Source organism: Mirounga angustirostris, unplaced genomic scaffold, assembly GCF_029215605.1.
Source record: "Mirounga angustirostris isolate CCGP_5_RB_7025 unplaced genomic scaffold, mMirAng1.0.hap1 SCAF_2, whole genome shotgun sequence".
NCBI classification, from domain to species: Eukaryota; Metazoa; Chordata; class Mammalia; order Carnivora; family Phocidae; genus Mirounga; species Mirounga angustirostris.
Window position 1 is genome coordinate 140,098,134 of NW_026991710.1, and position 14,296 is coordinate 140,112,429.

Sequence of the window (14,296 nt, forward strand, 5' to 3'; positions counted from 1 at the left end):
ATTCTGGAATGCGTCTCTGCAGAATAATTCTGTAATGTATTCTGTGTTGGCTGCCCATTAAAAATCAGATGAAGTGAGATTTTACTTTCAAGATGCCATGTAAATTTAGTTATTTTAAAATATGACTATGAAGGAGGAAGCAAGAGGGGGTAATATAATCTTCTACACTTTGTATTGTCTTCTGCAACTGTTTTTTATTCTTTTGCCTTTCCTTGTTTTTTTTCTTCTCTTTATTCTCTCTTCATCTCTTCTGTAGAAGAATCTATTTTCATATCTGTACCCACCCTCTTCTATTATTTATTTGGCCCTTGGAGATTTGGATTTCTTTTAGGAATACACTCAGCATTTTAGGCTGCTAAAATATGCTAAAACATGAGCCAATTAATGACGTATTTATTGACAAGTTTTCAGAAACTTGCAGGGTTCATTCTGCAAGAGTGATTTACAAGCTCTAATATGTTAGAATGTCAAACAAGTGGAAACAATTAGTAGCACTAATGTCTTAACCCCAGGTTTACCACTGAGAGAGGGAGATCATTGATGGAAAGGCCCATCTGTTCCAGAGATGTTTCCAACTTGCTTGCATAGCCATTTGTAAATCAAATCTGTTCAGTCATTGTGCTGCTTGGATAGCTATTTATATGTCTCTTTCTCTAAATCTTTAGTGAGGTGCATAATTTGCCATGATATTTTTGAGAAATAGGGTTTTATTTTTGGATGCTCTAGTTATTCAGCAATGTGTTTAGTATATTACATGTACCAGGAACATGTATTTTGAAATTGTCACCAGCTCAAAGAACTGTGAAATCAGTGAGTGAAGTATACCTTTCGAATGAGTTAGTGGACTTATATTTTGGCAATAATTTGATGTTGGAGGAAGAATAGATTCATCTCAGTAGGAGTTTCATCTCTATTTACAGAATGAAAGATGGAAAGGTTCTGTTACTATAATCAAATTCTTTGTTAAAATACCCTTAACCTACTTACTTTTTTCTAAATAATGATGCTACACTTCTTACCTAGAGTTTCACAGCTTACAACCTATTTTCACATTTATCTCATTTTCCATTCGATATTTGCTTCAGCTCCTTTCTTCCCATATCGAGGTCATTGAATAATTGACTCTAAGATTTGAAAGGGCTTTCCAAATCATCTGATCAAGCCCTCTCCCCAGTGGTCAACCTGTCAGCTATTTTCAAGAGGACAAAATATTAGAGACAGGTAGGCTGACCCTTGGGTCAAATAAGGTAGTGAAAGTAAAATTTCCTTTTTGTGAGAAGGAAATTTTTTTACCATTTTTTACTTTTACCTCTTTATTATTTTTTTCTTTTTCTTTTTAAGGCTCAGCCCTACTGGGCCTGTGAACTTCTGCTTTAGGGGCTTTCTGGTCACTTTAATAAAGACCATTAATTCCTACCATTTGAGGGCTTTGCCAGTCTGCTGTGAGCTTTAAACTTCACCCATGTGCTAAGCCCAAAGGGTTTGGGTTTCTGGGGGTGTAAAATACTTATGTTTTGTTTTTGAAGCAATAGATGTTTCTTTAAATTTCTTTTTTTTTTTTTTTAAAGATTTTATTTATTTATTTGAGAGAGAGAACATGTACAAGCGGCGAGGGAGGGCCAGAGGGAAAGGGAGAAGCAGGCTCCCCACTAAGCAGGGAGCCTGATATGGGACTCGATCCCAGGACTCTGGGATCATGACCTGAGCCAAAGGCGGATGCATAACTGACTGAGCCACTCAGGAGTCCTTTTCTTTCTTTCTTTCTTTCTTTCTTTCTTTCTTTCTTTCTTTCTTTCTTTCTTTCTTTCTTTCTTTCTTTCTTTCTTTCTTTCTTTCTCTTTCTTTCTTTCTTTCTTTTCTTTCTCTCTCTCTCTTCCTTCCTTCCTTCCTTTTTCTTCCTTCCTACTTTCTTTCTTCTTCTTTTTTCTCTCTCTCTCTTTCTTTCTTTTTGTGATTTAGTTATTTCAAATCACATTAATAAACAATTGGAGCAAATGAAGAGTTACAAGTACGGAACTTAAAATCATTTGCCTCCTCAGTTTGGAATTTATTTCTGCCTTCCGTAAAGCTTTGGATTTGATTTTAAAATGCCCATCAGTTAAAATACCGATCAGTTATTTTTATATAGTTCTGATGAGAATACAAATCCAATCAGGTACATTGATCGTTCTGTGACGCAGATGAAAACGATGGAAACTCGGCCCAGCCAGGCTGGGTTTGGTTTGTCAGATGATTATCTTTTAACGGTGGCTTGATTGATGATCGTGTGCCATGTGAAGTAACTGGAAGACAGATGGCTATGTGAAATTGTGGAAAAATGGATTCAACAGGGGAACTGTACTTCCCGAGCCAATGCCATCGGCAGTTTGGCCACCTGCGCAAATATGATGCCTCGGTGCAGGATCAGGAACTCAGGCTAATCACTGTGTAAAAAGGAAAATGAATTAGATGGTGAGTGCAGAGCGTAAGAGGAATGTAAAACCAACCATCCCCAAGTGGACTGAGAGTAGTTCTTGCTGCCTTTTCTTCCCGTTGCTAGGAGAGAGATGAGCTCGTGCCTGGGTGCGTGTGCATTACGAGCTGTAATCTACGAGAGATGACACAGCTGCTAAACCTGGGATTTGTTCTCTGCCGACACTGTAAACAGACATGCACACGTCATCCGTTGCACAGCCTGTTGTAAACTCCAGCTCTAGAGCCGCAGAGAAGAAAATTAAGTGTTGGGGAAAAGCAGTCAGTCCTCATTAAATAAATGGAGGGTAAACTGACACAGAGAGGCTTATTCAAAGTCTGAAGGCTTCCATTTTATATCTGTTTCTAAATTAAGGATTTGGCAGTCAAAGTCTCTTCAGAACTCTTTGTTTAGACTTTACAACAAAAATAGCCCTGGGGAGTTCTTGCCTAGAGGTTTTGCGGTTCTCTTGTGACCATGGAGATTAATCTTCTTCCTGGGAAATCAGCTGTTCACACAACACGGCTGCCTTCATTCCCAAAGAAGAATTTCCATTCCTGCCTGGGAATGTCGGATATAGCGACAAGTGTTGAGGTCTCTAAATATTGCCCCCAGGGTACGGACTCCCTGAGCCTACCTCAGGTCCCCTTCAGTTTATTCGTGTGTCCCCCCTCACTGCGCCAGAAAATTTTCAGAGGCCCACAGCTGCACTTGCATCTCAAGGGCACACTTTGTACTGTCAGTCATGCTGCTGGGAGGTTGGAAGTGAGAAGCACGACCAATCATTTATTCATGGACTCGTGAATTTATTTAATCGATATTTATTGTGCTCCAGCTGTGTTTCAGGCTCTCCCTTGGGCAGGAGTGATGTACTAGTGAGCTCTAGTAAATACCATCCCAACACTGATAGACCATGCAGTCTGGGGTGGAAGATCAAACAATCACGCTGATGAAGGTATATATTCACACTGAGGTATTAAAAATAACAAAAGAACTGGACTTAGACTAAAGGTACTCTGAGGAAACCATGGTGTTCCATGATTAGGAGAACGTGAAGGCAAAATGTGTGTGTGTGACAAGTCAAGAGCATCCCTCACAGGCCAGAGCCCTGTGGCGGAAAGATAGGGAGTGAAGGGGGTGCCTCAGGAGACAGGGGAGGTGGACCAGGCCGAACCACAGGGGAATTAAAGCTCTTGCAGAGAATTCTGGCCTTTATGTTGAAAGCAAATGGGAATTTGGTTAGCTGATGGGTTTTAGGTAGAGGGGACCCAATGGGGGTTGTGTTGTAAAAAGATAAATTTGGCTTTGGGAGGGCAAAGGGCCGGAGAAGGGCCATACGGGTGGTAGGACTATTCCAATTTAGAACCTTGAAGCTGGTTGGTTATGTATCCAACATTCCTTCATCATTGCCTCACTGCTGAACACAGTTCGTGCACATGTCTGTGTCCTCTCCAGACCCCACATTCCTTGAGTTTAAGAATGCTGCTCTGTTGGCTTTGGAGTCTCCTGTAATGTTGGACACCAAGGTTTGCATGTACACATCCAACAACACTGTGACTCTTCTTCATCTTATAAGACACGTCAGTAGGCTTAGTGCAGCTCTTCTGTATTCTGGTGAGAGCGTTATCTAGCAATCTAATTTATTCTAGAAGGCAGAGGATGATAAAAATACACTTGCCTTTTCTTTTGCTAAGTCGTACGTGTCTTGAATTTTATTTCCATATATTAATGTCTTCTATAAAATGACCTTTATAGTTCTAGCTATCTTCATGTCAAACTAAAGCATTGCTATTGTTACTATTATTACTATCTCCTCACAAATATAATAAACATTTTGGGGGAGATTTGCTTCTGAGAGCAATTTCCTACAGATTGAAGAAACAAAACCATATTGGAAATTTTCTGACTTTGAAAATCAGGCCTTGTAGCAATAGGGAGTGGTGTGATTTGTGGCAGAACCAGGAGAGCATTCAGATTCAAATACAAAATATACTGTGACCACCAAACAAACACTGGGGGGCTAAGTGAGTATGAGTTTGCTATTTCTCTTTTAAATGATTAAATATGTATTTTTTAAATCCGGGGAAGTAATACAAAATTTCAGTGCGTTCATCTACTCTTATGGGTTATGGGCCAAGCTCTTTTGAGTGACTGAAGCCTCACACAAAGCTGTGTTGGGTAAGAGGCGGGACCAGCCTGCCTCCCACAGTGTAGTCTTCTCAAATAACTGCAAAATAGGCTTGTAATACTCCTCTGGCTACTCCATCTCTATTTTCTTTTGTAATGGACGGCTACCCTCTCTTCTGCGCCTCAATCAAATTTATATCCAGTAAGGGGGAAGGTATAAAGCACTGAGTTTGACAGACAGGAAGAAGGTTATTATGACTTTTGAAATCAGAAGCAAAGAAAACATCTCTTCTCACATACCTTGTGGGTAAGTCCCTAGGCACAGTTTTATTAGCGACTTTCCCTCAAAGTAAAAAATGAGGGGCATATAAATAGCCCTGATCCTGCTCCTGCCTGATCCTTAGATTAAGATTAGTTTAGATGAAGGTTGAGAGGTCACACAAGGACACGGTTTTCTGTGATTAGCAGTCATTTAAATCACACACTCAGGAATCTCATGCAAAGGATACTTAGATAATGTATTTCCAGGAGAAAAATAATTCCAGTGGTTTTTTTTTTTTTTTTTTTTTTTATCAGAGGTGAGCAGTCCTAGTGATTTTGTAAGTGGGAAAATCCTTTCTGCTGCAGAAATCGGGCCTGGGGGATGGATGAAGCAGAAGAGAGCAGAACAACAGGATTAATTAAGAGCATTTGCTGCTATGCTCTGCAATTTTATCACTCCTAAATGTAACAGAGAGCAGCAGAAACAGGCAATAGTGATTTATGTCTGAATTCTGAGCCCTTCAGCAAAATGTATCCTCTTGGTGCTGCATTTGTACAGTAATGACAATAAAAATATTTGTCTTCCCCATTTTAATGGGCTGTTGTAAAGAGAAAATTAGATTATATGTGGTAAAGCACATCACACTGATAAGATAATGTGACATAATAATAACAATAATAATAATTATAGCAAAAACATAGCACTTGTTATTTGCCAGGCACTGTTCTAAGCATTTATACTTATTCTTTCGCTTAGTTCTTACAATAATTTTATAGGTAGAATAATTTTATAGTTCTCTCATTTTATAGGTGGGAAAAGAGAGCCACAGAGAGCCAAAGTAACTTGCTCAAGGCTAGCCAGTAAGACTTGGTGTGAGGATTTGAACCCATGCAGTCTGGCTCCAGAAGTTCATGCTTTTAATACCTAGGATTAAAAAAAGGGGGGGGGGGGAAAGCATAGACTTTTAACTAAATGAGAAGACCAGCGTTTGAATCCTGGCTTCATGGGCTGTGGTCAACTCTCTTAAGCAGTCTGAACTTCAGTTTGCTATTATAAAATAATACCTACTTTTAGATGTTTGGTGAGCACTAAATAAGAAAAAATGCGAAGTTTGGTGTTTAATCAATAGAAGGCATGCGATACATTATTATTATTATTGTTTGGAATATTTTGACATACATTTACTTATTTATTTTATTATTTTATTATTTTTTTTTAAAAAATTATTGACTTTTTGAGAGCGTGAGCACGAGCCAGGAGGAGGAGCAGAGGGAGAGGCAGGCTTCCCCCGAGCAGACAGCCCGACGCCGGGCTCGATTCCGGGACCGCGGGATGGTGACCTGAGCCAAAGGCAGCCGCTTAACAGACTGAGCCACCCAGGTGCCCTGGAATATTTTGACATTTAAAGTAGATTTGTTGGGCATCTATTCTGGAGGGAGAAGCAGCTGTCAGCTATGTGTAGTAAATTAGTAGAGATACAACATACTCATAACTGTATGCCATTTGTCTTTTATTCAGAGATATAGAAAATGTCTCCATACTACTGATTTTTGGTCTTTTAGGTGAGCCTGAATTTAAATACATTGGGAATATGCACGGTAATGAGGCTGTTGGACGGGAACTGCTCATTTTCCTGGCCCAATACTTGTGCAACGAATACCAAAAGGGCAACGAGACAATCGTTAAGCTGATCCACACCACTCGAATCCATATCATGCCTTCCCTCAACCCGGACGGCTTTGAGAAGGCTGCGTCTCAGGTGAGTTCCAGCCGGCCCAGAGCGGGGCAGGCTCCTTTCATTTTGTGTTTGTACATGTGTGCTTATCTGTAAGTAATGCTGAACTCACACGCATCTTACGGACAGGGCAGGGGAGGATATAAGTGATACGCTCTTCAACTTGGCGGTAAGAAAAAGGTTCAGAAGGTAAGGGATGGTGGGTGAGTTTCTTCAGCAGTTTGCGAATGAGAAATTTGGTGAAGTCGGTATTTAATTAATGATTTGTTTTGTTGTTAAATAAATCGTATTGATTCACCCACCTTTGTGACCAGGTAAATTTCCTTTCTTCTAAAAAGCTGAAAGTAAGACTACTGCCAAGTGTTGAGGAGTCATGCCATTGCTGCCTCTGAATGAAGTGATGTCATAGCGCCCTCTACTGACATCAAGGAAGAAAAATTTTGGCCAGATCAATGTTTCACGGGTGTTTAATTCTTGTCTATGTATGGTGCGTAAAGTAAACAAAACAAAACAAAACAAAACAAAAAAACCCCGCCACCAGCAAAAACCCCTCCTACCTGTAAAATGAAATTAATACATTTTAACTGTTAGAGAAGCTGGACAGTAATCGCACTTTAAGAGAAGATAAATGGTATGTGTTTCCTTTTTGTTTGCACAGGCATGGAGAAATTAGTCGTTTTCTACAGTGTGAAGTGATTTCCTTGTTTTTTTGGGGAGTATTGGTATGTTTATAGTTAGGGAGTTGATTTTTACCTTAAAAATAAAAAATCCAGTGACCTGACAGTTTGACATTGTAAGAAACCCAGAGAACTTCTGTAAATAACATTGATATAATTTCTAAAGTTAGAAAAATTCTAATAACATAGAAAATTAAATGTTTACTATTTTAAGGTGATATTCAGATCTGTAAGACAGAATGGACAAAAGATTACACTGTTACTTTCTGTAATGGATTTTATTCTTTGGAGTCTAAGGTATCTGAGCTTATATAACTTCAAGAATATGGGAATTAGCTCTATATCATAGATTATGTATAATTTAATAGTAAAACAAGAAAATACGCATTATGGAATACAGCTGAATGTCTTGGAAATTCATTACATTTCCAGATTATACCGTTACTGAAATGAAGGGTTTAAAATTGAACAGAAACTTCTCAACTTACGAAGCTCTTGAACTTTGATGCTAGAGCTCATATTTTTTCATGAAGACTGTAAGAGGGAGATATCTTACTATTATGTACATAATTCATGTTAAACTCATTTTAAACCTCCAGTCTTCTTTAGTAATTTATTCTTTTGAATATTTAAAAAATAGATTCCTGTGATTTACAGAGCCAATGAATATTTCACTTAAACCCAAATAGAGACTGGCATGCTTTGAAAGGCATCTGTTACTAATATATATAGTTCTTTTTTTTTTGCAGTTTGATGATAATTATCTTTTAAATGTAATTATTACTAAAATTTAAGTTATTATTCATTGAAAATATTTTGAAATAACCATAATAAATACTTTAAACCTGAAACCTTCATGTGTTTGTCAGTGAGAGTGAAAATACAATTTTGAGAGGCTATTGTTGAAATAAATAATTAATCCTAATAAATTATTTTAAAAATTATTAATGAAGACCTTAACTAGATAGTAACAACAATAATAATAAATAACTTATTATTTTTCTTCTTGATTTTTTTAGCCTGGTGAGCTCAAGGACTGGTTTGTGGGTCGAAGCAATGCCCAAGGAATAGATTTGAACCGTAACTTTCCAGACCTGGATAGGATAGTTTATGTTAATGAGAAAGAAGGTGGTCCAAATAATCATTTGTTGAAAAATCTGAAGAAGATCGTGGATCAAAACACAAAGGTAGGGAACATGTATAGTTTTCTTGGGTTTGTCCTCTAGCCTAAGGAAGTATGTTCTAATAGCTTCATCATAATAGAGGACGTTGCAGTAATGTTAAAGCTTCTGTGGGATAGTTCCTGGTGCTGAGAAAGTCACGGCTGGTATGGGGGAGGGGGTGGAACGGGGGGGGGGGGAACGGGGGGAGGGAGTAATGGGGGAGGGGGGACGGGGGAACGGGGAGGGGAAATAGGAGACGGGGGGGAGGGGGGAGGGGAAACGGGGGGGAGGAGGAGGGGGGGAGGGATCGGAAGTGGGGGAGGGGATAGGAGGAAGGAACCCAGTTGTGAGTGTCTTTGAAAGTCTTTATGGCCCTTTCAGAGGCCCTGTATCAGCACATCACAGCATTTCACACTGTTGATCTTTTTCTTCTTTTCCAGAACCTTTTCTTTCTTTGCTTTGCACAACTCCACTTTCTCCTGCTCCTTCTACTGCCTTTCCAGTTACTGCTCAGCTTCGCCTACCTTGGCTAAGTGCTGGCCTTCAAAATGCCATCTGTTATTCTTTTCTCTTTCCCTACATATCCATTTCTCTAGTTCCCGATCTCCTGTGGAGTTCTTTCTCAACTTTACTTGCTCACTGAGTCCCTTCATCTGGCGACACGCAGGGCCTCGAAGCCAAACATTTTCTGTAAGAAAACAGTGTTTTCTCATTTACCCTATCATCAAAGCCTTGACTGTTCCATTACTGTCCCCGCCACCAGCAATCAGTTGGCGGATCTCAGTGACCTGAGGGCCCTAACACTTCTTCAGTCTCTCAACTGCAAACTCATTCCACTGCTTGGTTGAGGCCCCCATTGTCTCTTGCTCTGATGAGTACAGCCGTCCCCTCTTCTTGTTTTGGGTTCAGCCACTCCCAACCCTGTTCAATCTTCTCGAATTCCTCCAGAGTGATCTTCATGCACAAATTATTGCTTCATTGCCAGCTCCCCACCGTCCAGAGGATAAAGTAAAAACTCAGTATGTCAGAATTGTGTGATGGTTTAGTCTTAGTCTGGGGACTCTGGGGCAGCCACCTCTTCATAGCCTGGCTCCATATTTGATGCATGAGTTTTGGAAAGTTATCTAACCACTTTGTGCTTTTGCTTCTTCCGCTGAAATATGGAGATGATAATAGTAGCTACCCCCTTAGGTGGTTATAAGGACTGAGTGAGTTAGGATCTATAAAGTGCTTGAAGTCAGGACCTGTAACTATTATTACCGTTTCAGCAAAATTTCTCAGGACTCTGTGTTATGTACCTCAGAGTTAGATGGGTGCATTGACATATCCACTAAACGTTTGATGCTCCTTCAAACCAATACTGTTTGAACATTGTTTTCAATTACTTGGAGGGAGGTAGAGCCCATTGTGGAGGGAAGGTGGAGAAGAACTGGGGTTGGCAGCTCTCCATTCCTCTTGTGTTTTTCCAGGCAATTCTGCTCTGGTTCATCAACTCCTTTTCGTACCTTTCCTAAGTGAGAACGTGGAAAGTACAATTTCTCCATTTTATTATAGTGCCATGGCCTTTCAAGTTTCCCTTGGCCCCTGGCAGCTGCTGGCTGACCCACTCCTTGATCTGGCTCTGATATTCCATGGACTGTGGTCCACCAATTCCTTTTTGCTCCCTAAGCAAAGTATTTTCTAATAATTTTATATCTTTGTATGCATTGGTCCAACCTTCTAGAATGCTCTTTCCTTTCCTTCCATGTCACCTCCTCTGTGAAGCCTTCTGCTCTTCCAGATGGGTCCAGTTAAGCTTCCCTTACATTCTTTAGAAATACTTCCAGTATGGTGCTTATAGCTATAGAGAGCATTGTATTTGTTATAATTATTTATATAGCTATTTTCCTTTTTAATTCTAGATTTCAGTCTTTTGGTTGCAAGAATTATGGCTTATATTTGAGTCTGACACATAGTAGGCTGAAAACCTGTTAGGAATGAATGCGATCCAGCCTGACAAGCAAATCACAGTACCTGAAAATCCACAGCTGGAGTTCCAGACAAGCATTCATCATGCGGTTGGGCGCTAGATAGAAGATCCAGGAGATAGGGAGGGTCCTGGATTATTGCTGTAAAGTTCCTATAACTTTCCTGCCTATATTTAGGATTCATTTCAGAAACTTAAGCTAAGCCTGCAAGTGGAAACTGGTCTCAGAAAAGGGCTGCTAGGGGCTGAGGATTCTAGTAGAACCTGATAAGTGAGTCACTTAAACATTCCTGCTTCTGAGTCACAGATACATTTGCAGTTTCTCAGCCCCTGGTCCATCTTTCTTGGATGAGAGTTGGAAAACAGAGGACTGTCTTTTTTTTTTTTTTTTTACCAGAGGTAAAAAGAAGGCAGTCCTGTGTGATAAGTTGTGAACGGTAAGGCAGAAATGGAAAACCACCGTGGAAGCCTAGTGCTGCTATCAGCCGGCAGACTCTCCCCATTGCTTACATTAAGCTGCCTGCGCTGTCTTCATTAAATCCGAGAAATGGGACAAGTAATGCCTGCCACCTTGTGTAGAAGAATCTGTGAAATAAACTCATGTCCATAGGATATATGATGGGCAACCTTTGTGCAGTGCAATACACTTTCCATCGGCAAGACCTTCCTCTTCCCCAACAGAACCTGTGTGATATTTGCAGAAACGTGGTGTTAGGTGTTTTCTTATTTCTAGTGTAAGCAATACTTATTTAAAAGATATATGCTCATGGTACTTAAAAAAATAGAACTTTTTTTAGTATTTATTTATATATTTTAGAGAGAGAGAGAGCGTGTGAGTGAGCAAGTGCGGGGAGGGGCAGAGGGAGAGGGAGGAAGAGAATCTCAAGCAGGCTCCCAACTGAGCAGGGAGCCTGAGGCGGGGCTTGATCCCAGGACCCTGAGATCATGACCTGAGACAAAATCAAGATTCCGCTGCTTAACCAACTGAGCCACCCAGGTGCCCCTCAAAATTAGAGCTTTTATTAAAAGTATCTCAATGCCAATACTTTTTCTGGGTAAAGGTAAGTTAAAGAGAAATACATAAAAATGAAAATTTAGTCTCTTTTCTGGAACAGAAGCAAGGTTTGTTTACATTAGACTAAATCTTTAGTAAACCTGCCTAATAATTCGGGGATGCTATTATTCATAACTGGTTCATCTTCTCTTTTTTTCCATCTTTGTCATTAAGACTGAGACCGTATTTAGACGTTGCCCGGTAGGAGACACGTAGTAGGCATTTTGTGAATGTTATCACACATCTCGCCTTTTCTTACTCCCCCTTCTCAGTGTCTGTATCCCTTATTGTAGCTTCTATGTTTGTTTTATTTTTATTGAGACATAATTGACATATAACATACTATTAGTTTCAGGTGTACAGCATAATGATTTGGTATTTGTATATATTGTGAAATGATCACCACCATAAGTCTAGTTACCATCCGTCACCATACATAGTTGTAATATTTTTCTTGTAATAGAACATTTAAGGCCTACTTTCTTCGTAACTTCAAATATAGAATACAGTATTATTAACTATAGTTACCATTGGTACATCACATCCCTAGGACTTCTTTTATAATGAAGTGTATACCTTTTGACCACCTTTACCCATTTCCCTCCCCATCTCCCCGTCCCCCAACACTGCCTCTGGCCACCTCCAATCTGTCCTTATAGTGGTTTTTAAATTTCAAGTTTTGTAGGAATTGGGGTTAAAAAGGCACACTTTTATGAATGCTGATTCAGGAAGTCTGGGGTGTGTATGCCGTGGGAATGGGTGATGAAAAGGCATCTGCATTTTTACCACGTGTTCCAGATGCTTTCCTTGTTCTTCTGAACCTCTGAACAAAAGCTCTCTGTTGCTGTGGAGTTCTTCCTGCTGTCTTTTCTCATCTGTTCTTGAGCAATTTGGCCTGGTCACCTCCACTGTTATCTGGGCTCAGTACATGAGCCTGGACCTGGATTGCTTGAAAACGGAGTGAATTAAAATAAATCAAACAATTTTAATAATTGTATACTTATCTCTAATGGCCAGAGTCATGAAGAAAGGGAAATAAATATAGCTTTAGTGTATTTTAAGAGTCAAAGCCATCTAATTATAGAGCATAACATTTAAGCTATACTTAGTCTTTAAATGGAAATTTTAAAGATAGTCATAATTGGTTCTAGATTCTCTTGGGGCTCAATCTTAGAGATGTTCCAGAGGCTTCTCTATGGATTACTTAAATATATAATTACAGTACCCAGGGGATCTCAGCATTTAGTCAGCCTAAAAAATTCTATTAGTAGATGGAGACAAACTGAGTTTAATTTGTCAAATTGTGGAATTTACTCGTTTGCTTTTGAACATATTGGTAACATTAGCAATAGTGTATGTATCAGAATTAGCAATAGGCTAAACCTAATAGCCAAATATGACTTTGTGTATTCAGGACTGTATGTTATATTTGTTCCAAAAAAGTTTCTTTAAAAAATGTTAAAATTAGTATGTTATTATGAACAAAAAGATAAAGTAAATATAAATGAAGAGAAAAAGAACCCATTACCCTATAGTCTTAAATGATCACCATTCACATCTTGGTATGTATTCTTTAGAATTATTTTTTATGCACGTATCAATCTATAAATATATGGAAGCATACCATGCACACTGTTTTGAACCCTTTCAGGTGAATAAGAAATCCAAAAGTACAGTCTGCCACTGTAGGGCTTTGCCTCCTGAGCTCCCACTCAAACCAATCCTTTACCCCAGGCAGTCCTTGCTTGCTTTTACCCCTTACGTACTCTCCTCTTTTCTTTTTTTTTTTACTACTCTCTTTTCCTCCTATCCAAAGCCTACCTGCCTTTCTCCCCCCAAGGCATAGTGGAGTTCCACCTCCTTCCTAAAGTCTCCCATGATTCTCCAAACCACCGGGATTTCTGTCTTTTTTGAACTCCTTGAAGTATTTGTCAGTACCAATCACTGGGTTTGAGCAAATAGGAGAAATGAAGGGGATGTACAAGGAAGAGGATTGGAAAGAAATTCAGTACTACGAAGAAAACTTGGAACAGAATATAAAAGAATGTGTTAAACTCATATCACATAATATTATTGCCATTTTTTGAGCAGTTGAGCCTAATAAACCATAAATTCATTGCAAACGAGCATATGCATTTTTTGGATTAAAGATTTTTTTTTTTGAAGATTTTATTTATTTATTTCACAGAGAGACATAGCGAGAGCAGGAACACAAGCAGGGGGAGTGGGAGAGGGAGAAGCAGGCTTCCTGCTGAGCAGGTAGCCCAATGTGGGGCTCAATCCCAAGACCCTGGGATCATGACCTGAGCCGAAGGCAGATGCTTAACTACTGAGCCACCCAGGAGCCCCTAAAGATTGTTTTTGATTAGATGTTCTGTATTAGTTATTTTATGGTTGATTTAAATCAAAACTTAAACTGGATTTAATTTAAATTAATTTGAATTCTAGAAACAAATTTAAGTACATATAAGAATTTAGTGTATAGTAAGGGAGTTTTTCAGATCATCGTGGAAAGACAGGGTAATTCAATAAATGAAATTGAGATTAATCCATCTCACAAATATCAGCATAGATCAACATAAAATCTATAAAAAGTATGAGCCTTCAAAAAGAAAACTTCAGTAAATATATAATTTTCGGAAAGGGATAGAACTTTCTAAATCCCTCATATAGAAAAATTGGCACATGGTGGCCACTTGCTAGTTATTGAATGAACGAATAAAATGCAAAAGCAAAGGAAGAGACAATTAAAAAAAGATCAGATCAGTAAATTTGAAAACATAAATATTTTGTATTTTAAGTATTATTATTAAATTTGAAAAAAACTGAATTTGAGAGACAAATGACAAACTCAGAAAAT

At 39.0% G+C, this 14,296-nt stretch overlaps 1 protein-coding gene across 2 annotated transcripts in view; it reads left to right on the top strand.

The window, feature by feature from the left end:
* CPE (carboxypeptidase E) overlaps positions 1-14,296 on the top strand; it is a 116,820-nt gene that overhangs the window by 72,088 nt on the left and 30,436 nt on the right. The window contains exons 2-4 of one of the 2 annotated variants that reach the window (XM_064585239.1): positions 6,081-6,221; positions 6,404-6,600; positions 8,273-8,440. In XM_064585239.1, coding sequence (XP_064441309.1) covers positions 6,081-6,221; positions 6,404-6,600; positions 8,273-8,440 — 506 coding nt within the window. The remainder of the gene's footprint in view (positions 1-6,080; positions 6,222-6,403; positions 6,601-8,272; positions 8,441-14,296) is intronic. The other variant, XM_064585241.1, reaches the window with a different exon arrangement.